The sequence below is a fragment of the Eretmochelys imbricata genome, chromosome 10, assembly GCF_965152235.1.
Source record: "Eretmochelys imbricata isolate rEreImb1 chromosome 10, rEreImb1.hap1, whole genome shotgun sequence".
Lineage (NCBI taxonomy): Eukaryota > Metazoa > Chordata > Testudines > Cheloniidae > Eretmochelys > Eretmochelys imbricata.
The window spans coordinates 47,868,456-47,895,929 of record NC_135581.1 but is presented as its reverse complement, the minus strand read 5'-3'; the positions used below and the strand labels follow the sequence as shown (position 1 = coordinate 47,895,929).

Sequence of the window (27,474 nt, the reverse complement as noted above, 5' to 3'; positions counted from 1 at the left end):
GAGCACCGGCACCCGCGGCAGCGCTTTGAAGTGTGCAGTGTAGACATAGCCTCAGCCGGTTAGATAAGACAAAGAGCAGCTGCATTGAGGAGGCATTGGATGCCTGTGACTTTAAGAACCCGGCCCCGGGAAGCCGATGCTGAGAGGTGCTGTCTGTGAGAGGGGAAATATAAAAAAGCCCCTTTGCCCCCCCCCCATTTGGCAAACGCTGGTGTCTCAGCCCCACTGGGGTACCTGTTACCCCCTGTGCCCTGCCTGGGCCAGGTTTTGCCCTCTGTCAGCACCTCGCTCCCAGCTTAACTCCGGCTCCACCCTGATTTTGCCCTTTAGCCCCTCTCCTTATCCTGCCTCCAGCTGCTTGACCCCCCCCCCCCCCGCCCAGTCAATTTCCGCCCCCTGCGCGGACCCTGGCCACCCCCCTGCTCCGATTCGCCCCCTTTTAAGCCCTGTAAGTAGCAGCCCGCAGATTTTTACGGCTAGTAAGGGCAGGGTGAAGGGCGCTGGGTTCCGCAGATGTTACTGAGCATGCGCAGATGAACGGAGCATGCGCAGTACACTTACGCGGAGCCGTAGCCTGCGTTACACCGGGCTCCCCAGCCGCGGCTCGGCCCCTGTCCGCGCTGCTCCGCGGGGCCATGGCGGGGCCCCAGGTGCTGAAGCACCGGCGCACCACGCTGGAGCGGGCCGAGAAGTTCCTCTCCGAGCACGGCTTCCCCGACTGCAACCTCCGGGGCAGGTGGGAGCCGGACCGTGCCCCGCTAGTGCCGCCCCCTCCGGCCGAGGGGCGTGGGGGGCGCTAGTTGCGTCGCCGTACCCCCAGCCCCTGGTGCCTGCTGGCCCGGCGGTGCGCAGGGGCCGGGGCCGGGGCCGGGCGGGGCTGGGTTTGGACAGCGACGTGGCTTCTCCCCGGGGAAACCCGCTGCTCGGGCTGTGGGTCTGCCGGGGAGTGGCGGTGAGTCCAGCCGTGCCCGGGGCGGGGGAGATCGGGTGGGCTGTGCCCGCCTGCTACAGCACGGGGGCCGCCGCTCTGGAGCGTGGCGCAGGCTCGGGGGGAGGGGAGGTACAGGGACACTTACAAGATCCTTCATTGTGCGTTTAAAATTAAAGCCTTGAAAAATCAAAGGTGCTCTGCGGCTCTTTCCTTCCCCTTTGCCGTTTCACTCTGCAGTTAGGCTGGTCAGTTTCAGTTTTGCTGCTTCTTTCTCTCCGATTCTGATAATCCTTTTGGGTTTCTCACACTGCTCCTTTTCACCCTGTGGAGCAGCTCATAACAGATCCTCTCACAGGCCCATCTGTCTTACCAGCACCACGATCTTCCTGTTGTTTAGCTCTCAAATATTTGAATAAAAAGACTATTTTCATAGACCCTACCATGACTGCTTCTGTTCCTGGCAGCTGTCATGTAAATCCTTGCTCCTGCAACTGGTTCTGCTCAGGAGGAGCCCAGCCTGGAGGCTGAGCCTCACTGACGTTAATGGGGCTTCTGCATAGACGCACAGCCTGTCCATTTACAATAAATTGCAGGATTGGGGCCTGAATCTACGCATGCACAGGAAGCTAGATGTGAGATCAACAGTATTGCCACGTGTGTCTCCCCCCCCCCCCTTCCAATCCTGCCATGGGGCACAAAGGAGTCATGTAGGCTGGGTTGGGTGGGAGAAAGTGGGAACCAACCAGCCTCAGAGCAATACTGCTATTCTCACAGCTAGCTCCGATAGCAGCATGCTGCAGCCACTAACCTGGGAGGATGTCTGAAACCCCCCACTTGTATTACATTTTAAAAAAATCCTTCAATCCTGTTTTTCTGGAAAAGAACAAACCAATAATTGCATTGTAACCCTCTTCTTCATAACTCAGATAAACGAATGACATGACGGGTCTGAGACTAACTACGTCACTCTGTTGCTTCAAGAGTGGAATTTCTGTCTGGACTATAAATCTCTTGATGCTTTAAGTCATAATGTGACTATTACTGCACAGCTAGTGTCTTTAAAATCTGTACAAGTAGATAACTATACCATGGTATTGCTACACGTGGCTCATGTGAGTACACGTAGGGACAGATCCTCAGCTGGTGTAGATTGTCATAGCTTCATCCAGTGCTAATATGGGGAATACTGCTGTAACCTTTGCTTGCAAAGGTATTTGTAAAGCTTTGAATGGGGGCTACTGTCATTTAAATAGAAAGGAACAAAAGGGAAACATTGTTATGAAGAGGATGGTGATCAATTGTTCTCCACATCCGCTCAGGATAGGACAAGAAGTAATGGGCTTAGTTTTCAGCAATGGAGATTTAGTTTGGACATCAGGAAAAAATTTCTAATTATAAGGATAGTTAAGCTCTGAACAGGTTACCTGGAGAAGTTGTGGAACCCCCATCATTGGAGGTTTTTTAAGAACCCCTTTGACAAAGACCTGTGAGGGATGGTCTAGGTTTACTTGGTCCTCTCTCAGCACAGGAGGCTGGGCTAGAGGTCCCTTCCAGCCATACATTTCTATGATTGTGTGATTTGTGGGAACAAAGAAAATCTCCATGGCTTGGCACTTGTGGTAGTGAAAATATACAAGGCAGATACAGGTGTTCTGCTGCTGATGGTGACCATGTGCCACTCTGGGCACCCAGGCTTATTGTCAGGCTAACAAGAAACGGGATTGTTAGTTTTTTAAAACATGGTTTGGGGTTTTTTTAAACTGAATGTTTCTGCAATGGTGAACCACTGAGAAAAACCAAGTGTGACAAAGTTTTAGTCTTGGTCGGGAGACTGGGAGACAGATCCTCGTACCTTGGGGCGTTTGGTTTATTGCCTGTCATCTTTACTGCAGGCTGTTTGGGGACACCTGCCCCCTGGTGTCTCTCTCCTGCTTCCAGACCCCTCAGCGAATCCCACATGATGAAGCTGTCAGACAAGAATTCAGACCTGCGAAAGTTGGGGATTCCTTTGGACCCACGTAAGTACCAGCCTTAGAGGAACAAAGTGACATGAGCTGTAGCTCATGAAAGCTCATGCTCAAATAAATTGGTTAGTCTCTAAGGTGCCACAAGTACTCCTTTTCTTTTTGCGAATACAGACTAACACGGCTGTTACTCTGAAACCTGTTTTTTAACTGTCTCTTATTTAAATGAGGAAGTGGTGTGAAGACACCATTGGTTTTCCCCTTGAGGGACACAATGAGCTCTGTGTGTGAGGTTCCATTTTTACTCCCCAGGTGCTGCAGATTAATCAGTAGAACTGTATGCAACATGTGTGTGTATACAGTTATTCTTTTCTACACCTAAAGATATCTTTATCACCTTGCATCTTGAGGTTGCTTGTAGACATATTAGCTAATCCTTAGAAACCCCTGATGAAGTAGGACAGAAGATATTTAATCGTCTCTGTTTTACATTTGGGGAGAAAATAAGGCATGGAGAAGTTAAGTAACTTGAGTGAGGCCGCATGGCAAGTCAGTGTCAGAGGCAGGACTAGCCTGCGAGCCAGGCACTCTGAAATCTCTTCGCTCAGCCTTCTACCTCACTCTTTTGGATTCTTTCAGCTCCGTGTTTAGGACTTGGATTTTGATTTATGCCTTGGGCCTATCGGCAAATCTCCAGGCAGAACAGAAGGTCTGTGATAATGCTGGGGCAGTTAAAGGAGGTATCATAAATACCTCTGTCTTGGGTGTTTATAATTTGGTCATAAAAATAAACTCTGGACTAAAACTTGACCCAAGATCTCTGGAAGCTAATTAGCTGTCTCTGTCCATCCAGAGCCCCTGTCATTCAACTTGACGCCCCTGACAGCTGTCCGTGTGGAATACTTCATGTTAGACTACGGAGGTGCGGGGAGTGGATCTTTGAGACTTGGGGCTTCATGAACTAGGGTTGATTTCATCCCTTTTCTCCCCTTCTGAGGCCTTTTCCTGCCTGGTGGGTAGCTGCTCTATCCCTGCAGTCACAATCTCCTCTGGTCTCACCTCATGCTGGTAATGTGAGACCCCCCTTTGCGTGCCTCTTCTGCTTCCAGCATGGCAGCTCCTTTGTCCTCCTGGAATTGCTACCTACAACACTGCCAAGCCCTGCTGCATTGGGGAATGCCATGGAAAAGGGAGCTGATCTCAGTGTCCTGTTTGACCTGCGCTGTCAGAGAAATCTACTGCTAGACAGCTGGCTGAGATGCCCTGGGTCTTTGGGGACCAAGGTGGAATGTGTGGGTGTCTCAGTCCAGTTCCTAGGTGACAGGTGTCTGTACTGTAAAAGTGCCTCTAAACTTCCCCTTCCTTGATGACCTTCTGACTGAATGAGCCATGGAGAACAAACTGCCCGTGGATGTTCCTGGCGCATCTGGCTTGATGTGTATGGGTGGAGGCAGAGCGTGGGGCGCTTGTACTGCTGTTGACCATGCCCTATTGTACCTGATCTATACAGAGCAGACCTCTGTCTGTGGGGCTGTCAGCTGAGCATCTTTCACTCTTAGGAAAAAATAAAAGCAAGCCCTGGAGGGATTGTCTCCTGTGTGTGTGTGTGTGCGTTGGTGTCTGTACATACTGCGTGGTTTCCCCACAGACCTCCTTAGAGATTCTACTGAGGCTGTAGTGTCTTGTGCATGTTAACCTTTCATAGGGAAATGCTTAATCATTAATGGCTCAACATCAGTTCAGGAGTGTATGTGCCTGTCTTTTTCAGGTGGTGGACCAGCTGGTTTAAAGTGGAGCTTGGCATCCCCAGAGAATGGGCGGGGAAGGAAGTGCATCTCCTGTGGGAAAGCGATGGGGAGGGGATGGTGTGGAGGGATGCGCAGCCGGTCCAGGTAAGAGGAAGTACATGTGCCAATGCTAGATCTTCATTAGAAGTACATCCTGGGCAGTGCTGCAATCAATGCTGTTTCCATGATGTGTCCTCTGTCTCAGCCCTTTATAATGGGGCTGTAGGAATGCCCTGCCATTTGTTACATGGTTTGAATCAGACTGGATTTTAATTTCCTCCTAATTATATAGCGCTTTTCCCTGTTTTCTGAGATTTTTAATGCAATAGTCCTGACCATTGGTCTGTGGCATGGAATACCCATGGGATTGGTGTTCACACTGGGGTTGCAGCAGCTCTCCAGGAGAAGCCAACCCTTTCCACGATGTTTTTAGTGTGTGTTTGATGGGGCATGGAGACATGTCCTAGGGAGTTTAAGCAAAATCTTCATTTAGTGGGGTGCTGCAAATACTCTTTGTACTAGTTCCATAGGCAAACAGTGAGCACAATCTCAGTACACAACTCCATGGTAATCTGCCATGTGTCAGAAGGGGCCCCTCTGCTGATATGTATCAACAAGCCGTGGGTTAGTGATTCTGTACTGATGCAGAATGGCAGCCGTTCCCATCGGACCTGTTAACATCTCTGATGTGAGTGTTGTCATGGAGCTATTTTAATGTCCCTCCTCCCTGTCCTGAGACACAGGGTTTGACTAAAGAAGGGGAGAAGACCAGCTACATCCTGACAGAAGGCCTCGAGGAGGCGGAGCCTCACAGGTGAGCATTGACACTTGCTGAAATTCAGGGAAACCCCCACCCTGAACTGGTTGGAGGGGCCATGAGGCACTCTTGGCACAGCCACAGCACGCAGGGAAAGTGCCCAGGCCTCTCTGTTCAGAGCTGTGTGAAGACCAGTGATGCAGCATTGTCACCCATTGGCTGCTCAGCTCCTGAGGTAACGTCAGGCTGGATTACAATGGCAAGGTTTATTGAGTGCTGTGCTTCAGGGTGTGAGTTGCTCACTAGCTAGGATCAGAAAGAAAATTGTCCCCTGTGGAACAGTGTTGCGGAGTTAGGGAGGTGTAGTATGTCTGTCTCTGAAGCACTGGCCACCATAAGAGACGGGATACCAGACTAGACAGGCCACTGGTGTCTGGCCTGGTCCAACCGTTCCTGTGCTTTTGGCAGATCTTGTTTCCTAGTCTCCACGCAGAGAACACAGTGAGTTGGTCATTGATCTCTGGTGACTTCTGTTTCCATTTTTCTCATTTCTACAGCCTGACTGTCTATGTGGAAGTTGCTTGCAATGGTCTCTTTGGGGCTGGAAAAGGCAGCCTGATTGCACCTCCTGACCCTGACAAGAAGTTCACCCTAAACAAGGCGGAGCTTGTGGTCTTCAACAGGGATGTCCATGAGCTGCTGGTAGATTTTGAGATACTAGTGGACATGGCCAAGGTAAATACTTTAATCTTCTGTCTCTTTTATTCTCCAGCTCCTCTACCTCCCTCCCGCCTCTTTTTTTCATGTCTTTCCCTTGATTTAGCCTCCTTCCCCTCAGCGCTCCAGCCTCTACCAAAAAGACCTGAAGGAGTAGGTATTTGCCATCGTAGCTTATGTCTCCTTTGTCTAATCATGCCAGCTAACAACTGCAGCCTCTGAGTTCCAAAAAAGCAAGGTGCAGACACTAGGTGAAGGAAACACCACCTTTGGGTCTGTATTGCATCAGGCTCCACGTGTCATTGGTAGAGGTGGGAAGTTGGTAGGACACGGCTAATGGGCTGTCCACATGTGCAGCAGTTCAGCATGCTGTCCATCACCTCATATAGACTCTCAGCCTGTTCAATATAAGAGTTGCTGAGCTCAGCGTCTATCTCTTCTCACTCTTGCCCTCCCTCAGCTCCTCGGGGAGGAAAACCAGCGGAGCTTCCAGACCCTGTACGTGGCCAATCAGATGGTTAACCTGCTTGACGTCACTGACCCCTCTACCTTCCCTGCAGTGCGTCAGCTCGCCTCTTCCGTCTTCAGCCAGAAAAATGGAGAGAGCCAGCACACTATCCACGCTATGGGCCACTGCCACATTGATTCTGGTAAAAATGAGTCCAGGGGATGTGTCCTTACTGAAATGTCTGTGGTTAGTAGGGCTGGCCAGTGACACTGGATTCTGCCAGAGGGGAGCGGTTCTCAGGCGAGCAGGCACTGAGCGTTCTGTAGAAGTGATGCTCTGATCCTCTAGGGGAAGGGACTGGGACATCCCAGCCATCAGCTACGAAATGTACGTAGCTGTGTCAGCCTGGCTGGAGATGGTGATTTACCACAGGGCTGAAAGGCATCCTTTCCAAAGGGGCATGTCAAAGCCTTCCATGCCCATTCCTTACTTCCTTTGCCTGGCCCCTAGATTTCAAATTCCCAGTGGGGTTTTCTCTAGTCATGCTATTGTGAGGAAAGGAAGTGAGGCATCCAGGACAGGCAGCCGCCCCGTGAGCTGGGGACTCCTCAGGATTTACAACCGTGCTTCAATCCATTTTCATTTTAATAGTGTGATTTTTCCCATGTCTTCACTCCCCGCAATAGTTGATTCTTGTAAAGGCAGCACAGTTTGGATCCCGGATGAGTAGGGCCCTGCTGAATTCACAGTCTATTTTCGTGAATTTCATGGTCGTAGCATTTTAAAAATCTTGAATGTCACGATTTCAGATATTTAAATCTTAAATTTCCCGGAGTTGTAGCAAAGCATGAATATGTACTGAAAACCGGAAAAATACAAACCTGTAAAGCCCTTAAGTCAGCGTTTCTCAAACTGAGGGTCCCAACCCAAAAGGGGGTTGCAAAGCTATTGTAGGGGTGGTTGCAATATTGCCACCCTTACTTCTGTGCTGCCTTCAGAGCGGGGTGGCTGGAGCATGGCGGCTGCTGGACGGGTGCCGAGCTCTGAAGGCAGCGGCGCCACCAGGAACAGCGCAGCCTTCAGAGCTGGATTCCTGGCCAGCAGCCGCTGCTCTCCGGCCAGCAGCCGCTGCTCTCCGGCCACCCAGCTCTGAAGGCATGGCCACCAGTAGCAGCAGCGCAGAAGTAAGGGTGGCAATACCATACTGTGCCATCCTTACTTCTCTGTTGCTGCTGGAAGTGGCACTACTTTGAGACCTTGGTGCCTGGCCAGCAGCTGCCGCTCTCCGGCCACCTAACTCTGAAGGCAGCATAGAAGGTAAGGGTAGCAATACTGCGACCCCTATACAACGGGCTTGAGACCCCTTTTTGGGTTGGGATCCCCAGTTTGAGAAACGCTGTGTACTTGTATATACTTTTACCCTATAGTATAAAAGAGTATAGTATAGGGTAAAAGTACTCAAAAGATCAGATTTCACAGGGGAGACCAGATTTCATGGTCTGTGACACTTTTTTCACGGCCGAGAATTTGGTAGGGCCCTACAGATGAGGCTCAGTTGTGTCTTTCCAGCCAGGGGAAGGCAGCACACAATGGGCACTGGCAGGCTTCAGGCTGTGTGTGTATATAAAATAATGGCCATTTAAAATGGAAAAGCCATGTGGCCACGGTGAGCTCAGCCTGCTTCTGTCCCTGCAGCCTGGCTGTGGCCATACGAGGAGTCTATCCGCAAGTGTGCTCGCAGCTGGGTGACTGTCATACGCCTGATGGAGAAGAACCCGGAGTTCACGTTTGTCTGCTCACAGGTGAGTTGGCGTCTTCTGCTCCGAGGTGGGCAGCGAAACTCCTGGAGCAAAGACAGGAGGAAGGTCAGTGCATATTCTAAGGAGCATGGTAAGTGGCTGGGAGGGGGGCTTCTATGCAAGGGACTTCTCTATCACTAGTCTCCAAGTTGCTTCTACCATGCTCCCAAACCCAAATGCCAGGTGCAGATTTCAGCCCAAGCCTCCTGCCTGGCAGCAGAGAGCTGTCCTGCCAGGTCTGGGACCAGTCCTATTTGCACTGAGCTCCAATGCCTGCTGAAAATTTAGGTTTGCAGCTGCTGTGAGCCAGAAGCTTTAGCCAAATTGGATAATCTCTAGAATAATTTCCATGTGCTTCTTGGTCCGTCGTCTTTGCAGGCCCAGCAGTTTGAGTGGGTGAGGAACTGGTATCCTGGGCTGTACGCTCAGATTCAGGACTATGCCAAAGAGGGACGGTTCATACCTGTTGGTGGCACTTGGGTAGAAATGGTAAGATCACAGCAGCCCTTCTGCACCACCCTCTGAGTCTTCTCTATAACAGATCAGTTACTGAGTCTCAGATGCCTTCTTTTAACATGTTTTTCTGCTCAGACCCTCAACGGGAACCATGAGAGGGGTTTTGGAACCCAGACCCTGGCCCGGGGAGCCCTCCCTTCTGGAAATATAACCCTAACCCTACCATTTGGAACACTAACAGTACCTGAAGACCATTATCTCAGACCCCTACCCTTTGGGACATTAATTCTAGCCGTTGGGGCCTAGCACAGTGACCCCTACCCTTTGGAGACCTAAATGTATCCTGGAGAACCCTATACTCTGAAACCCTAACCTTCGCCAGGGGAGTCCTTTGCATTGGAAACCTAAATATAGTGTGGGGAGTCCTTTCTGTTGGAACCATAAGGCTGCCTTGGGGATCCCTACCCTGTGGAACCCTGACCCTAGTTTGGGGAGTCGTATCATCTTGAATCCTAATGCTTGCTTGGGCAGCCCTGTCACCCCGGGTTTTCAGTACCCACAGCGCTGCAGTGGTAACTTAACTGTTTCTCTCCAGGCAGCGTCAGGAATAAATCAGTGGGGACACAGCTCTTCCATCTGATAAATGATTGGCACAAACGAGTGCTTTTACCTAAAACTACTTTTTTATGAGGTCTGAAGCGCACACACATCTAAATGCTTCAGCAGGAGGGCTAGAGCATTCCAAACATTTATATTTACCCAAAGTCTGAAATGGTTTCGAGTGATAGCCAGCCAGCTTTCCGGGGGCCATTCTGTCCAGCTGATGGGGAGTTTAGGTATCAGCTCCTTGCCTGAAGAAAAGCTTCCTCCGACTGCTCCAAAGCATGCTTTTTAACTAAACTCTTTATAGATTTTCTCCAGACAAAGCACATAACTCACAATAGCCTCTAACAGGCTAACAATTTCCCTAGCAACAGCCAATAACAATTCATTATTCTCCATATAAGCAAAGCAGCTTCAGCCAAAAAACCCCTGATAAACACAGACAACCAGAATCAGGGTCAGTTTTCCATGTTTCCCTCCCACACATGCCTTCCCATGAATCTGTCCTTTCACTTTTATCTATCCCAGCCAGTAAAACTGCAGCTTGCAACTGTTTTTGTTCTGTCTGCCTAAGCAAGGCCAGATTATTCCTATGTGGTGTCCTAGCTTCCAGCTTATGGGAGGCTAAGTGCACAAGATGGCTGCGAGTTATATCAAATCCTGTTCTTTCACAACAGCCCTACCCTGGGAACCCTAACCCTCGCCTGGGGAGTCCTCTCCCTGGGAACCCTAACCCTAACCCTTGCGGACTGTTGTCCATTTAAACTCTAACCCTAGCCTAAGGAACCTTATCCTCAGGAACCCTAACTCAGGTGAGCCTTACCTGTTGGAACCCTAACCAGGGGAGGCCTATCCTCTGGAACCCAAACTTGAGGAGCCCTACCCATTGGAACCCTAACCTAAGCTTGCAGAGTCCTACCCTCTGGAACCCTACCCCTACCTTGGGCTGGCCCTACCTGATGGAATCCTAATCTGAGTTTGGGGAGCCCTATCTCTGGAACCCTAACCCTGGCAGTCCTACATTCTGGAACTCTAAGCCTACTTTGGGGAGCTCTACCCTCTGGAAACTTAACCCTAGCTGGGGCATCCTATCCATTGGAAATCTAACCCTAGCTTGGGGAGCCCTGCCCTCTGGAACCCAACCCTAGCTGCAGGACTCCTCTCCATGTGAACCCTAGGCTTGGGAGCCCGACCCTCTGGAAGCATAACGCGAGCTTGGATAGTCCTACCAACTGGAATCCTTACCCTATTCCAGGGAGTCCTACCCTCTGTACCCCTAACTCTAGGTTAGGCAACCTTATACCCTGGAACCGTAACCCGGTAACACCCTCAGCTGTATTGTCAACACAGCTCTTCCCTTTCCCCAGACCCTGTCCCCCCCCCCACCCCTCTGGAGGGTGCGTCCATACATGACAGCAGTGTCTCAGCTGGGAGCTGTATGGATTGGGCCTGCCATGGGGTGCATGCTACTGGGGTGGCCACTCGCCTTTCTCTGTTGGCAAGGGGCTCGGGAGATCTGCACAGAATTCCTCAGGGCTGCCATTGTCTCCCAGGACGGGAATCTTCCCAGTGGTGAATCAATGGTGCGTCAGTTCCTGCAGGGACAGCGGTTTTTCCAGCAGCAGTTTGGGAGGCTCTGCTCAGAGGTACGTGTTCCTCCTCAGTGGATCCTCTACGCGTTCCCTCTCTGTGTGTGGGGGAGGTGATGCATGTAGTCCCTTCCAGAGCTGATATTCCCACTGTCTTTGCTTCCTTCTTGGTGGGACACGCTCACTTAGGAGTGATCTATCTAAGGTATGTATGTGGCCCATCACTGTGGTATTTGAGTTCTTTCGATCCCTTTTGTATCTATCCTCATGCGCCCCTGTGGGGTAGGGCAGTGCTGCTGTTCTCATTGTACAGGTGGGGGAAACTCAGTCACAGACAGGCCCAGTGACTCGCCCAGGGTCACACAGGAAGTCTGTGGCAGAGCAGGGACTTTATTCCAGGTCTCCCAAGTCCTAAACTAGTGCCTGAACCACTGGACCATCCACAAGAAACTCCAGCTGGAGGCTGCTAGGGTCTTATATATATTAGTGCAGTGTACCTCTTCCTACTCCCCAGTATATAGGCCTTGAGCAGTTCATATAGCACGTACTACCTAGCAATATTTCCTCCAGGCTGTGGGGGCCCTGTGCAGGGCATTTGGGCCACAGTGATACGTGGCTGACTGTACGGGGTATCCAGAATTTGGGCCTGTTCCCATCTCTGCCCTTGAGATGTGTGGAGAGATAGGTGCACCTGGATACATTGTCTGAGAGACACCTGAGCAGGTGACGGGGTTGTGTTTTTCTCTCTCTCGCACGCTCTCTTCTCTGCTCCCAGTTCTGGTTGCCAGACACCTTTGGATACTCGGCCCAGCTGCCCCAGTTGATGCGTGGTTGTGGGATACAATGGTTCCTCACTCAGAAACTCAGCTGGAGCCTGGTGAACACCTTCCCGGTGAGCTGGGCTTTCCTGCTGTGGGGGTGTGTGTGTGTGTATGGGAATCTGCCCAGTGGGCTCGCATGTGACCAAACTTCCTACTAGCTGAACTGTTCCTTCGGCTCTCTGGGCCTAAGCCCTCGTTCAAAGAGCTCACCAGAGCTGTACGTCAGACTGACTGGATCAGGTAGTTCATAGCCCATGACAAGAGAAGATTTGGTTACTGATCACATTGTGGTAAGGTGCTGAAGTATGAAGCTGACAGCTTTGAAAAGTTAATGGTGGGCAACCAGAAGTTTCCTTTCAGTAGCTCCCTGGACTAATGTGCCCCACTCTGGCTGTCACTGTGGTGTCCCCCTGTGAGGCTGTTATAGACTCCCCCTTGGTGACATTTTGCTCTCTTCCAGCACAGTACCTTTTTCTGGGAAGGCATCGACGGCTCCCAAGTTGTGACCCATTTCCCGCCTGGCAATTCCTATGAGCTAAAAGGTCGAGTGGAGGAGGTGAGCGATGTGACATGGTAGGCAGATGGGTATGCATCTGCCTTTCTGTCCCAGTGTACCCAGCTTGCAAGGGAATGTCACCGCCATCTGGGCTGTAAGCAAAGGCTGTTGTAGGGGAGCGCCACATGGCGAGAGGTGGGGAGAAGGTGATAGGACGAGCAGGTGGGGGTTTTAGATGTTCAGAGTAAAGCCCAGATTTGTCTGTCTGTGCAATGTGTCAGAGCCTTGAGTTTTTATAATTAGCGGCATTTTAAAGATAAATCCACAGGGGAGTGGGGAGCTGATGAGTCACTGCAGGAGGGCTCTCAACTTCTCCAGCTTCTCCTGTCTCCCTGGGCCCTGGTGGATGTGTCTCGGGAGGCAGAGCTGAAAAGAGAGTGAACATGGTGAGAAGACAACAAGCTAGTGCCTGATCTTTACGCCCGCAGGGCTCTCCTTGACTATGTGAGGGCCTGACACTACGTGTCATGTGTATGCGTAATCTCCTCTAGATGCTGAAAACCATGAACAACAACAGAGACAAAGGCCGTGTGAACCACAGCGCCGCTCTCTTTGGGTTTGGAGACGGAGGAGGTGGCCCGACCCAGAAGATGCTGGACAGACTGAAGAGAATGAGAGACACAGATGGGCTACCCAGGTCCAGGGAGAGACTGCCCTCTCTTCTCGTGTGTCCTTCAGAGCACAGTACCGACTGCTGACTCCTGAAAGCTTTCTGCTAACCCCTTTGGTCCTAGCGTTCTGGAGAGTGGGGCTGGAGGGAGCTGATGATTCACGGCTGGGGCTGTTTTTCCCACTGGCAATCCATCGACTCATGCTAGGGAAGGAACCACAGGGCTCCTCGTTCCCTCTGCAGTGGGCAGCAGCTGCTAAGCCTGTCTTGTCACTATCTGCATTTCTCCCCCATAGGGTTCAGATGTCCACACCTGACCGGTTTTTCTCTATGCTGGAGAAGGAGAAGACCCAGCTGTTCACCTGGATAGGAGAACTGTTCCTGGAGCTGCACAACGGCACTTATACCACTCAGGCCCAGGTTACCACTTGCCCGGGATGGGAGGGGAGATAAGGCAGTGGGTGGAAACTATCTAGATCAATGTTAACTCTGACCAGTAGGGAACACTTCCACTCTGAATCCACCTCCTTGGTGTGCCGTCGTTGGTGCAATTTAGCACCATAGTAGGACCCGATAAAGACCTTGTGATTCTCTAAAGCTGTGAGCCCATGTAATTTCCCCAGTTAGTCCAATATAAGTTATCAGGACAGAGCCCTATGTGCTACAGTGATTGGTGCTCTGGCTGCACCTGAAAAATTAACAGAAAACTCCCATCGGCGTGAGCCCTAGTGTAGACAAGACTCCTGCAGATGGTCCGTTTTGAATGCCATTTCTATTAGCCTTGTTCCAGTGTAGACACACCCTGTTTCTAGTCGGTTCCGCTTTCTAGGTCTCATGCACTGGCACAGCATTGGTGGGTTGGGGTTTTTAGCACTGCTTTTGGTTAATTCAGGTTTTCTTCTTTACAGGTCTTAAATCTCAGCTTTAAACTATTTGACAGGGTCTCTTTGAACTGTGTTTGAAAACAAGAGGGATGCTCTTGTTTGAGCCAGAGATGATCTGAAGCTGCTCATTGGATCTCGGGTTGATTGCTGAGCCACTGGGGTTTTCCCTGTAGTAGGAAGGGGCATTTAGCCCTCAGTTTAGTGTGTCTCTGTGCCTAACCTTTGTAACATGGTACAGAAAGGCTGCCACCCAAAGCCCCTTGTTTCCAAAACTGACACGGCAGCACTGGGTGCTGCTGTCGATTTAACAGAGCATTGTGGGAAGTACCATCTTTCAGAACAGCTAGCTAATTTCTGAGCGACTGTAATCTCTGCTGTTAGAGTGGGAGGGGCTCTGGAGAAGGAACCCTCAAGGAAAAGAGAATCTGATTGCTATTTGTGAATACGTAATAGATACTGTCTACATCCCAATGTCTGATCTGATATTTTGCTAAAGATGGCAATAATCTCCTCTGATATAGCTCTTCCTAAAAACCTCTTTTCTCCTGCTTTGGGATCAGATAAAGAAAGGGAATCGGGAGTGTGAGCGGATACTCCATGATGCTGAAGTACTGAGCAGTTTTGCTCTGACCCACAAAAATACTTTCCAGTATCCTTCCATCAAACTGCAGCATCTCTGGAGGTAAAGTACTTCGTCCGAGTGCCACCATTGATTGGATAAAGCTGCAAGCATGACTGGAGCCCTGCGCTGATACAGAAATGTGGATCTGCATCTGTGATAATTAACTTGTATCTGACCTGCAGTCCGCACTCCCCCTTTTATATGCATTTGCATCCGCACCCTACCTCAGTGGTAGAGCTCTGCGTGCATACAAAAATTTGGATCCGCATCCGATCCGTGATCTGCAAAGATGGCAAACAACACAACTGCATCAGTGGATGCAGATATCTGCGGGTATAAAGTGGATAACCGCAGATTTGCAGGGGTCTAGTGATAAGCACACTCAGGTATATAAAAAACAAGCAGACACAGTGTTTTCATTAGATGAGATCGTAACGAACAATGTATTAAGTAGCAAACCAAAAAATAGCCTCATTCATTTTTAGCGTAGACCAAACCCCAGACAATCTCACAACAGACTGATATAGAAGAATTCCTTTTATGGACAAGTATGTCATAGTTTCCTGTATATCACAGGCGATTAGAAATACCCCTCTGGTCCTCAGGAGGCAGAACTATTGTGTGCCACAGGCAGAGACCAGGAGAGACTAAGATGCCACCAATGCCCAAGGTTACTGCCAAGGCAGGGAATTGAAGGAACAAGTACCTTTGTTTCTGTGAATTCCCAAACCTGTGCCCAGGGAATCCTCCCAGAAGAAGGCTAGGAAATGCCTGGCTCAGGTGACTGCTAAGAGAGCTCAGGGCCGGCGAGCTGGCTGCTCTCTCTCTTGTCTCCAATAGCAGCAGAGCAGGGTCCAGCAGAACTCCCGTTTTTGATGGATGGAATGAAAGTGGTGACCTGAAGCCAGAAGTTACCATGTGCATGTGAGAACTGCCTGACTATTGCAGTCCCCATCAGCCGGCTGCAGGATACAAAGGGCTTTGTCCTCTAGCACGAGGGTGGCGTGGTTCATTCATAGCGATCCTAATCCGTAGCTCTCTTCTGGTTCTTGCCTCGGTCCCCTGTGCTCAGGCTGCTGCTCCTGAATCAGTTCCATGACGTGTTGCCGGGCAGCTGTATCCAGCTAGTGGTGGAGGATGCCATGAGATACTACGCAGGTGAGGAGTGATTTGTGCTAAGAGGCTTTTCCTGCCAAGTGGGTTGGGTTCATTGTAACACCCTCTGTCAGGTGGGCTTTGAAAGGTTTTGTTCCTGCTTTCTGACCTGACTCCTCACCTGGTTTGGTGAATGTTTGGTTGTGGTTTGGTTTTGTTACAAGTCTGAGAGGCATCGGGGACTCTACATTAATAGGGGTGCTCTTGGTGTCAGTAATAACTAATGGGACCTGACCTGATTTTCTGCCCTGCCCATCCTGCTTCCAGTGAGGCTTGTAGGAGGAAGGATGCATGTAGTGCCCTGGGCCGTGGCCCCCCTGCACTCAGCCAGTCTGCATTATGCCATTTGTCGATACCCAGAGAACACAAGTCCCAACTGTGTCTGGTTACACAGTCCTAGTCTGGCAAGCAGAGACTTCCCCCTATAGGTGGAGGCTCCCAGGAGCCCTGTGACACTGGAAGAGACCGTGCATGGGACGGGCTGGTTTGAGCAGTGGGGACGGGGAGGATTGTTGGGAAGGTGCTAGGAATGGCTGCAGAGATGCGTCAATTCCAAGGCTAGATGGAATCATTGTGATAATATCACTGATTCATAGACTTTAAGACCAGAAGGGACCATCATGACCATGTATTCTGATCTCCTGTACATTGCAGACTACAGAACGTCACCCACCCCTTCCTGTAGTAGGCCCCTAACCTCTGGCTGAGTTACTGAAGTCCTCAATTCATGATTTAAAGACTTCAGGTTACAGAGAATCCACCATTTACACTAGTTCAGCAAGTGATCTATGCCCCATGCTGCAGAGAAGACAAAAACTCCCCAGGATCTCTGCCAATCTTACTTGGGAGGAAAATTCCTTCCTGACCCCGAATATGGAGATCATTTAGACCCTGAGCAAGTGGGCAAGCCCCATCGGCCAGACACCTGGGAAAGAATTTGCTGACCTCCCGTATGACACAGGCCAGAGAACTTCCCCAGAATAATTTCTGGAGCAGATATTTTAGAAAAAAAAATCCAGCCTTGATTTAAAAGTTGCCAATCATGGAGAATCCACCACGACCCTTGTAGGTTGTTCCAATGGGTAATTTCCCTGACTGTTAAAAATGTATGTTTTATGGCCAGTCTGAATTTGCATGGAAGATGGAGGAATGTTAGGATGGTGCAAGGAGGGAATACAGAGTTTAACTGGAAAAAATGCAGCCCAGAGTTAAACACAGCAGATGAATGGAAGGGAGGTGGGGGAAGTAGGGTTAAGAGTAAAGAGAACTTGCTTAGTAAGATTAGGCATGAATGGGGCAAATGGACAAGCAATTCTGAGGACAGTGTGTACTACATCCTTTCTCTCTCTCCATGGTCTTTTTGTATGTCTCTAAAGGGGCTCGCCAACTTTTGGGTGCTCTATAATTAATAATAGTCTGCTCTGAACTGAAATGTCTTTTCTTTGCCCAGAAATCCGTAGCGTGGGTGGTCTCCTCATTGAAGATGCTGTTCGGTCCTTGTTTGGAGAACTTTTGCCGACTGGTCCCGAGACAGCAGAAAGCCTCCTTGTTCTGAACACTTTGCCCTGGGAACGGACTGAAGTTGTCTCTAAGACTGGAGCAAAGACCTTAGGTGCCATTGTCCTGCCTATCTAAGGACTTCCAGATCGTCCCCTGCAAAGCACAGATGCACCCTAAATCTTCTGGTGGTAGGGACAGGAGCAGAGGAGGGGAGGTGGACCAGGAAAAATAGGCCAACAAAGTGATGGCTGGCTAATTCCACTCACATGGAGGATACAGAACCATTGCCTTTCGCACAGCTGAAAAGGACATTGGCTTATCCATTATCTCTAGATCAGGGTTCTCCATGATCACTGTTCCCTCTAAGCTGTGTCCATGTGCACGCACACAGATCCAAAACCCCACGCACACGGCGAAACACCGCACGCGCATTAGTCCCTCATCCCGACTGCACATCGGTCGGGACGCCCTTTGTCCCGATATCGGGGACCGCTCATCATCACCGCCAAAGTCCCAGGGCTGGCGTGGCGGCGATTCTTGGGGCAGCTCCTGGCGGTGCGCCTGCCCGCTGGCAGTGCGGACAGCCCCCAGGCATAGAGGTGGAGGGGGTCTCCATGTGCTGCACCGGCTCCCTCCTGCCCAATCAGAGCTGCAGGGGCGGGGCTTGCAGGCACTGGCAGTGGGCAGAGAGCTCTCTGCTCCCCCCGCCCAACCTGACCTGACCCTAGGAGCCAGAGGGACCTGCTGGCTCTTAGGACCGCTGCACACTGCCGGTGCCCGCAAGCCCCGCTCCACGGCTCCGGCAGCTCCCATTGGCACTTTTCCCTGCCCTCTCCCCTCGCCACTCTGACCCTAGGAGCCAGAGACCTCCCAGCAGGGCTGATGAGTGCAGCCAGGGAAGGGGGCAGGGCATGATGGAGTGAGTGTCTGGGGGGTCTGTGAGACTGGGCTGTGAGGTGGTGGAGGGCACTGGGCAGTGGATCATTTGGACATGCTAATGTGTATTAAGAGTTACCAGTTGGTTGGAGGACTGATACATCTGGACAGAGTTTATATTGAATGGGCAAATGAAAAATATCGCAGGGAAAAACAGTAAGGTTAGTTTAGCAGTCTTTGACAGTTCGACCAGTAAGGAAATTAAAATGCATTTGTAATTACAGTACATATCTTATTCTTGGCTGATAATCATTTATTGATTTTTTTTAGGAAAATTTTAAATTTAAAAAACAAACTCCTGTTTTTTTTTTTTACTTATGATGTCTCTATCTGAAAACCCATATAAATTGACACAAATTGCAAATTAAAACTTTGTAAATGTATAAGCATTTTACTTGCTTGGACGCATTTGCCTCATGGCACACAAATTTGAACTCGGCTTCAGAAATTCGCACAGAAGAAATTTTTTGTGCACCCAGCCTGTCAAAAATTAGAGGGAACATTGGCCATGATCTCTAGAAATAGGCTCCATCTCCCTCAGCACCACATGGAAAATTATTTTTATGTGGGAAGCTCCTGGGCATCAGAGCATGGGGGAGGTATTTCCTAGTGAAGAGGAGGCCCAATACACGGAGTGAGAGAGAAGACATCTCTTAAAGGGCAAAGCGTTTGAGTGAACCGCTCTGCCTCTCTTCCTTTCAGCCCTGGTGAAGGTGCCTAGCATGGGCTACTCTGCCGTGGAGGATTCGTTAACACCCCCTCATCCCGTGACGGTGACGAAACAGGTGAGCCGCCCTGTGGGGTTCCTCGTTTGTACATCAGAAAGCTCCACGGGCAAAGCTCCCGAGCTGGATTTGCAACACCGTTTTCAGTAATTTGTAGCATTCCACACAGTAACTCACTCTTTGGCTGATGCGGAGCCTGTGCTCTCTCCTGATTCTTTCCTCTTTCTCACCAGGCGGACGGCTCTGTGACCATGGAGAACGGGGTTATCGCGGCTCACCTGGACTCCATGGGGCGTGTGGTGTCGCTTCGGTTAGTGCACTCGGGGAGGTATGATGATTATTCTTCGTGTTTATTGCAGCTGTGCCTGAGGGCCAATCCAGATTGGGGCCTCATTGTGCCAGGCACTGGGCAAACACGGGAGCAAATGGACCCTGCCCCAAAGAGCTGACGGTCTACGTTGTTTTTATTTAATGTTCGTAGAATATGGATCTGCTGTCACTGAAACCATATCCAGTGATTCCACAGACCGGGTGTGAAACCCAGTGGGGACTCATTTGGGGCCTCTTCTACTCAGTTTCATCATAACTAAGGCTGCCTGTGGGGCTTGAACCTCAGTCTGCCAAATGAAAGGCTGGTTCATTTCTCCCACCAGAGAACCTAAAGTGGCAGGTGTCTGTTTCCAGGCTGTTGGAATGTTGTTTCAGGTCACAGAATTTCTTGTCATCCACTGCAGCTTCTTGTTCCATTGCTGATCCTCTGCCTCCCTGCTTTGTTTCAGAGAGTCAGTCCAGGATGGTCACTGCGCTAACCAGTTTGTGATATTTGATGACGTTCCCTTGTACTGGGATGCTTGGGATGTGATGGATTATCACCTGGAAACCAGGTAGGTGAGCAGTGCATTGTGGGTACCGGTACTTCTTTAGGACCCTGCAAAGATCTCTGCCTCTTGGTTCTTTGCTACTCTGGGATTGTAGCAAAGAACCAAGAGAGAGGACAAAACTTCTGCAGTGGAAAACTATGTGCTTGTTCTTTCCAGCGCTTTGTGTCCAGGGGAGTAGCGTAGAATAGTGTAAGATTACACAGCACCTGGGAGGGGTTCTAAGAATTCCTCTGGTGAGAAAAACGGAGCGTCAGGTGGGTGGGCAGTATTCTTGCTCCCTGCTTGTCTTCCAAGTGTAGGAGCCTGATGTTGACCTTTTGAACGCATTGCTGTCACCCCCTGAATCTTAACCCTTATGCTTGACATCTGTTTTAGGAAGCCAATCACAACCCTTCTGAAGCCTCTGGAGATTGTCCTGGCTGGGGGCCTGCGAGGAAGTGTGAAATTCTCTCTGCAGATCAGCGAGCGGAGTGTCATCACCCAAGAAGTCATCCTGGATGCCATGTGTCCTTATCTTCGATTCTTGACCCAGGTTTGGAAAGGCCTGTGCAGGCCAAACCCTCCTTATACAGACTGCCGTGGTGGGAGGAGAGAATCTCAGAAGGACGAGTGCTTTGCAGAAATGGAGCATAGAGTGGCAAAGGTGTGGATGGCCGGGGCGAGGTCCAAGGAAAGGTTGCATTCTAGGCAAGCCAAGACCAGAACTGGAGGAGAGTCAAGAAGCAGCCAAGATAGGGAACGTTCGTAAGCAAAGACAGCCGCGTCTCCTCACTGGAGGCAATACCCAGAGCCTCTGCTGCCTTTCCTGGATGCCCCTATTCCCACCGAGCCGTTACTGCAAATAACGGGTGGCCAAATTTACCGACAGTCTGAGCTGCATACGACAATCTTCAGAAGTTTGAGAGCAGGGCATGTCTGCTGGGGCTTGGGGCTTCAGCCCCACTCCTGCTGAAGCCCTGCGCCCTGGCAGGCATGTCCCATGGGACTTGAGCCCCAAGACCCCCCGCCCTGCTGGGCAGAAGCTGGAGGTGACATGGGGAGGGATGGGACACGGTGGGTTACGTGCCCCCCAGATATTTGCCAGGGTTTGCTAGCCCCACTCGGTCACATGGTGCTGCCAGGCCTCATCCCTGCACAGCAGCTGCTGGAGCCGGCAAGCTGGGAGCTGCGGTCGTGGGGAGAGGCAGCTGCACACAGCTGGGAGCTGCAGGGAGAGACAGTGTTTTGCTGCTGCCTCTCCCCACGGAGCCAAAGCAGCAGCCCCTCGCTGCAGCTCCCAGCTATTTGCCGCTGTCTCTCCACAAGGAGCTAACACCTGGATGCTGCAGGCAGGGGCCACTGAGGGTATGAGGGGGTGTGTGCCTGGGAGGGCATCACTCAAGCTGTTGGGGGGGGGGCAAATGTTTAAATTTTGCCCCCCACCCTCAGCAGGTTCCAGTCATTTCTGGCAGAAGCCCTGAGCCCCACCACCCTGTCGCAGGGCAGAAGCCCTGGGCCTCCCCCGCTTCTCCTACCCAGTCTGGTAGGGGGAGACTGGGGGGATTCAGTGAGGTGCATTTTAACTGTAAAAGAGCCTCATGTGGCTTGTGAGCCACAGTTTGGCCACCCCTGGCGTATAACAAAGCACTTCGGAAGAGCTTTGGGATTGTTTAAAGCCACTGGGATGGATTGATGTGATCAGGTTTTCCCATGTTCAGAGGCAGAAGAGTACAGTCCTAGGGCCAGTTTTAGCCCTTGCTTGATACTTTCCTGCTGTTGCCCTTGAACCAGGTCCCTGTTGGTGGGGCTAACGAGCTGGCAGACAATGGGGAAGCGAGCACAGGGGAGCTGCTGCGGTGAAGATGATGCCGTCTTTCCTGTCTCCCACACAATGACCTGAGCCTCCTTTTGGCTGCCCGGTTTGCTCTAGGTTGACTGGAACGAGGCTCACCAATTCCTGAAGGTGGAGTTCCCGTTGCGGGTTCGGAGCATGAATGCAACGTATGAGATTCAGTTTGGGCACCTGCAGAGGCCGACGCACTGGAACACGTCCTGGGACTGGGCTCGGTTCGAGGTAGGAGGGCAGCAGCCTGGGCCCTGCCGCTGCCCCAGCTCTCTAGGTAGAAATAGCCCTGATAGATGGACACCGTCCCTTCTTTTCCCACCCCGCGTGCCCTCTGAGAACAGCTCGCCTCGGGCCACAGCTGCTTGCTGAACTGCTGCAGGGATAGGCTGCCTCCTGGGCAGAGGGGAACCCGGCAGGAGCAGATTCCCCGTATCCCAAGAGAGCAGCACTTTAAGCAGGGACCTCGGTGAGAGCGAAATCTTGGGTCGCTGTGTCGGCGCTGCTGTTCAAATCCATCCCAACCAGGGCACAGATACGGCTTTGTACACTGACATGGCAAAGTACCAGCCTCCCACGGCCCAATAGCCAGCTCCCTCCGGGCGATCCAGGTCGGGGCTGAACTGCCTTGGAAAGGCCTGTGGTTTGCCGGCCTGGGGCAGATGAGGCTGCATTTCAGTGTGAAGTGGGTCATGCAGTTCCCCAGAGCTAGGGAGTTTGCATCCCGGCCTCACTGCAGCTGCCGGTCAGTTTGGTGATGGAGCCCGAGCTGCCTTTCCTTCATGGGGACTAGCTTTCCCGTTACGCTCCTGATTGGTGCACCTAGGCCGTTGACAGGGATTGGCCCCAGTAATCTCTGCAGAGCCCAGGGGGCCATCGGCTGCGTCCCCCAGCCACCCCTTGTGTTCTTGATCAGTGGGACAGTTTGTGTAGCACCCACCTTGCTCCACAATGACCATCCTGGGTGACAGCCCCCGAATGCTAGGCTGGTTGTTTTCCCCAAGGTGTGGAGTCACAAGTGGATGGACCTGTCTGAGCATGGCTTCGGGGTGGCACTGCTGAACGACTGCAAATACGGCGCGTCCGTGCACAAGAACGTGATGAGCCTCTCGCTGTGAGTGGGCAGGGGGGCGGGTCTGGGCAATGGATGCCTTGGTTTTACAGTTCTGCTCGCTGGGGATGCTGCAGTCCCGTGTGCGCTATCGTTTAACTTTGCAAACGCTGTGGTCTGCACCCTGTATACAGCAGCGGGATTGGACTGGAAATGGAAGCCCTGGCGCATACTGTGCTTTAGAATGTGTCCCATTTATAACGGGATCCGCTCTCTGCCCCGTCCTGTCAAGTACAGAGGTTTTAACCCTTTCCTGCAGCGGTCAGGAATGCATGCCGCTAATGCATGCCACTGTCATTGATCTAGTTATTGATCTAGAGAGCACCTTGCTCTCTACAGTGGGATCAACTTCTTGAACACTTTGATCCTAGTGTTGGGTCAGTGTTTGGTGACAAGTCAAGTCAGAACTAGGCCTCTGGCGTGTGAGTGCAGTGGTCTTGTGGCAGGAGCTCCTCCTCCAACGGGGCACCACCACGGGGCCTGACTGCGGTGCAGTTTGCAGGGGTCCCTGCTGCGTGTTGGAACGGCAGGGTGGTTTGACACCGGCAGCGTGCGTGCACTAGCGTTTAAAGGGAGTGGGGCTGGTTCTAGGCACTTCCAGTGGAAGAGGCTCCACCCCCTTAATCCGCCCTTCTCCTCCAGGCTGAGAGCGCCAAAGTCACCAGATGCCACTGCAGATATTGGACCCCATCAGTTCACCTATGCCCTGATGCCTCACAGGGGTGAGTTTCGGGGGCTGAGCAGCACAGCCCTGATATGCCCCATAGGAGCCTGCCAATTCATGAAGGGAGCATGTGGGCAAAGAAGATCGCCCTCTCCTGGTGTGGGGCAGCGGCATGGCGACCGCTCCCCTCTCACTGGGGACGGCGCCGTTGCTGTTTCTCACTGTGCTGTGCGCTTAGCCCCTGACAGCTGCTGTTGTATTCTCTGTGCAGGTTCCTTCCAGGAGGCGGGTGTGATCCATTATGCCTACAACTTGAACTTCCCCCTGCACACCGGGCCAGCTTTGTCAGCGCAGCGCCCAGCCTGGAGTGCCTTCTCTGTGCACTCACCAGCTGTCGTGCTGGAAACCGTCAAACAGGCACGTGCCCCAAAGAGAGACGAGGAGGGCGGTGGTGTGTTGAAAGACACAGAGCACTGGCAGCTCTTGTGTTAGCATTGTGCATTGTTACAGCAGTTTGCATTGACAGAGGCCAAGTGCCTTGCAGGAGAGTTAGCTACAGCTCTCAGTCCTAGTCCAGTGATTGGTCCTTTTCATTCATCCTTAATCTGCCCCCACCTCCCAGGTCTTTGGCATTCAGCTGAGCTGAGCAGGAATTTCCCTACACTGACAGGGCAAGCAGCGTGGGCTAGTGGTTATAGCAGGAGTCCGCGAGTCCGGCAGCCTGGCTCGCTGTTTAGACTTGGAGGAATTGCAGTAGCCAAAATCTTGAACCCATAGCTGTGGCAGCTTCTCTTCCATTTTTGGGCACGCAATTTACAGTGCCTTGGGCCTGATGCTCAGAGTTGCTGAGCACCCACAAATCCAGCGTACTTTGCTGGGTGGGGATAGGACTGAGCTCCTCTGGAGATCAGGCCCAACATGAACACTCACAGTACAGGCATCTAAACCCAGTGGCCACTTCTGGGAATTCAGGCCTGGATGGGCTGAACAATTCCTGGCTGTGTCAGCACTCTGAGGGCTCTGGAAGAGAATTGCAAAGCATTACTCCTCATTCAGCCTCCTGCAGGGACTTGCAGAACTCAGAATCCGTCTGTTCTAAAAGGGGGCGACCCAGCCAGGTTCAGAGTTTGACCTCTTCCTGCTGGCTATCGTCTAGTTGAAATGGTGAACCAAAGCTGCTCTTGAACATTGATGATTGGCAGGAGGCACCGTGCCCTCTAGGCAGCATATGGTGGTGGCTAGAGTACTGGACTGGGGCTCAGCTGACCTGGGTTCTAGGCCCAGCTCTGCCACAGGCCTACTTGGTGTGTGTCCCTTCCCCTCCCGGTGCCTCAGTTTCCCTGTCTCTAATATGGTTTAATGATACAAAGGGAGGGCGGGGGTGGTAAAGCATTTGGAGATCAGGTATCATTAGCCATCTGGCTGATCCTGAGAATAACGTTTCTCTCTGTCCATGAAGGCTGAGGACAGGCTGGACGGGCTGTTAGTCAGGCTGTATGAGTCACATGGCAGCACGGTGGTCACGTGGCTCCAGACCTCCCTTCCTGTGAAGGAAGCAATCAGGTAAGTAGGTGGTAGAGGGGGAGGCCACATATTCTGGGGCTTCACCTTCATCCTCTCTTCTTCTTCCTTTCCCAGCTGTGACCTCCTGGAGCGGCCAGACCTGAGCAGTCATCTGCCTCTGGAGGAGCATGGCCTGAAGCTTTCTTTTACGCCGTTCCAAGTGCGCTCTGTCCTCTTGATCTTGAGGCAGTAAGAGGACTACCCTGCTGGCAGCCCAGCCCCTATCCCGGCACCAGGCAGAAATCACTGTGCTCGGGGCAATTCACTAGCTTCTCAAATCATGGACACGTCGATTCCAGCACCACAGCTACACAATGGGGGTAGTAATGAGTTGCCCCTTCTCAGTGTGCGCCAAGGGGCGGTCTCAGGGCAGAGCTCAGCTGCCTCTGGGCTCAAGTCAGCACTGATTCTGAGTGTAAATGCCTGACTGGTGGGCTACAACCTTAGTAACGTCGGGGGGTGGGGAGATCTTGATTTGTGGGGGAAGATCACAGAGCTGGTGTTGTACTGGCTTAACCCACTAGTGAACATCCCAAATAGAATCCTGTCCTTTTCAGGGGAGAGGTGCTGGGGTTTGATCCTTGATAATGGCAGAATCGGTTCCTTTTTCTGCGTGCCCTACAACTCCTAACCGTCCTGTGCTTCCCTGGGTGGGGTTTTCTCCACAACACTAACAGCAAGGCGCTTTACTGTTTCTGCAGACGTGGCTTCTTTGGGCCTAGTCTTTCTGTAAAAACTGAGCATTAAACACTGAGTCACTTGCTGAGTAAAGTTCTGACTGTTTGACTCTTGCCTGTGGCATCAGAAATGGGGCCGCTGCCCTTCACTCAGACCAGTGCCCGGCCGCTAATAAAATCCCTAGTGTAGGAGCCACAAAGCTTCCTAAGCTCCTAAGTCCTGTTTTTAGGCTCAACTGCGACTCTCAAAGCTCCTGTTCGGCTGCCGTCCAACCCTGCAGGCCCCTCCGGTTCTGCAGTGTGTGCTAGGGTTTCTGCCTCTCTCCACGCAGGCTGTTGCCTCACTCGAGGTGTCCTACCTACCCCCCAGAGCGAGTGAGCCACGGCCTGGTGTTCCCCTGAGTCACAGGTGGGGCCAGTGGACATGCTCAGAGGCTGCCTAGCTCCACAGGACAGCTGCGGGGGGGGGGGACGGGACTTCCCTTGTCAGCTGTAGCCCTGTGATTAGACTGCTGGGAGGAGACCCCTGGTTCAAGTCTCCCCTCTGCTGGATAAGAAGAAGGGATTTGTGCAGGGATCTGCTGCCTCTCAGGTCAGGGGCCCTGAGCATGGGATATTCTCATGTAGTCTCCCTCAATCTCTCCTATTGAGGTTTTCACTTTAATTAAATAATTGAATAATTAACAGGGCCAGAGAAAGTTAGAATCACTCTGCTTGGGGCACTCACCTGAGAGGTGGCAGAGGTCTGTTCAAATCCCTTCTCAGCTGGCAGAGGAGGGACTTGAACCCCATTTGTCCATGCTCTTTTGTGGAATTAGGCAGCTTCTGAGTACCCTTACTGGATCGGGCCCTGCTTGTGACTTAGGCAGCCGAACCCCTGTCTGCTCCTGGTTTGTGGATTCCTACCAAAGATAGGTGCCTTCCACCAGCCCAGACTTAGGGGCTGAACTCAGAGAGAGGGGCAAGGCTTAGCACACTCCTCTTGCTGGCCTCTTCCATTGTCTCCCTACCTACCTTACTGGCTTTATGCATTGTTCTCAAAGGCACCTGTCTCACCCCATTCACTGTGGAGGCCCCTACCACAGGGTTGTTCCTGTGATTTTCTAGGTGTCTAAAAGTTAGGCATTGTGGTTCCTCAGACCCTTTTGTGGATACAGGCCTTAGGGCTTTCAGTATCATTATCCCCACTTGACAGTGGGAAACTGAGGCACGGAGCAGTGATGTGGCTTGCCCAAGTAGTCTACTAGCTTGGACCTATGTTGAGCACTAAGGGGTAACCATCAGCTAGAAAAATGTTCTTGCTACCACATTAGGCACCTATCTGGTGCTCATCACCAGGGTGGATGGAGATGCTGGAAATGGTGCAGTTTTCTAAATCATGCAATATTTAAATGTTGGGCATCCAATCACAAAAAGAGCCACAGCTCATAGAAAGGTGGTTTAATTTTGACCAAAATTGGCAGAAAGCATTGAAATACAATTGGTAATGGAACTACATACTCAAAGCAACACTGGTTTGGAAAGATTGGGAAATATTTAGTCCCCCCAGTGATATATTTTATACATATTCCTGTGTTGTTTTGCCTTTGGTTAAAACAAAAGTCTGTGGTCACACAACATTATGAGTTTGTTTGTACCATGTATTACATCAAAATATGTGTCATTATTTGTAGAATGTACTAATTTGAGAAAAGGTTTTCCGTCTGCTATTTTTCTGAAGTTATGCAGATAAGACCCCCTACCTCTTAATTATAAAACATAGTTTGATGTTATCTGCTCTGCCGGAGACACACATGAGGAAGGAACATGGAATGGAATCTGTAAGGCTAGGGCAGAGAGTGTAGCCTTAAAATGTAGACTATTGCAAACTATAATCATGGCTGTTAAATGGTTAAG

General features: G+C 51.4%; 1 protein-coding gene across 3 annotated transcripts; it reads left to right on the top strand.

Annotated features, from left to right (window-relative positions):
• The first annotated feature begins 557 nt into the window (after positions 1-557).
• MAN2C1 (mannosidase alpha class 2C member 1) lies at positions 558-25,672 on the top strand. 3 transcript variants are annotated; one of them, XM_077829278.1, is made up of 26 exons: positions 559-736; positions 2,824-2,949; positions 4,664-4,787; positions 5,426-5,496; positions 5,997-6,174; positions 6,617-6,806; positions 8,300-8,406; positions 8,782-8,892; positions 11,016-11,108; positions 11,827-11,943; positions 12,333-12,428; positions 12,920-13,065; positions 13,335-13,458; positions 14,483-14,604; positions 15,617-15,702; positions 17,150-17,311; positions 18,838-18,920; positions 19,094-19,188; positions 19,640-19,744; positions 20,117-20,273; positions 21,651-21,794; positions 22,568-22,677; positions 23,317-23,396; positions 23,610-23,755; positions 24,798-24,901; positions 24,977-25,672. In XM_077829278.1, the coding sequence occupies exons 1-26, from the start codon at positions 636-638 to the stop codon at positions 25,092-25,094; spliced, it is 3,096 nt and encodes a 1,031-aa protein (XP_077685404.1). In that variant the 5' UTR covers positions 559-635; the 3' UTR covers positions 25,095-25,672. The 3 variants fall into 3 exon arrangements, 2 of the variants coding, with proteins under 2 accessions (XP_077685404.1, XP_077685405.1); XM_077829279.1 differs by having other exon boundaries at positions 5,420-5,496; positions 19,094-19,170; XR_013347410.1 differs by lacking the exon at positions 23,317-23,396 and having other exon boundaries at positions 558-736; positions 5,420-5,496; positions 24,977-25,012.
• Positions 25,673-27,474: the final 1,802 nt, after the last annotated feature.

Excerpts from the sequence above, each read along its gene's own strand:
- MAN2C1 (XM_077829278.1), top strand. The coding sequence starts at position 636 with ATGGCGGGGCCCCAGGTGCTGAAGCACCGGCGCACCACGCTGGAGCGG. Across the intron at positions 6,807-8,299 it reads CCACTGCCACATTGATTCTG|CCTGGCTGTGGCCATACGAG; the intron begins GTAAAAATGAGT and ends CTGTCCCTGCAG. Across the intron at positions 19,745-20,116 it reads GATTATCACCTGGAAACCAG|GAAGCCAATCACAACCCTTC; the intron begins GTAGGTGAGCAG and ends CATCTGTTTTAG.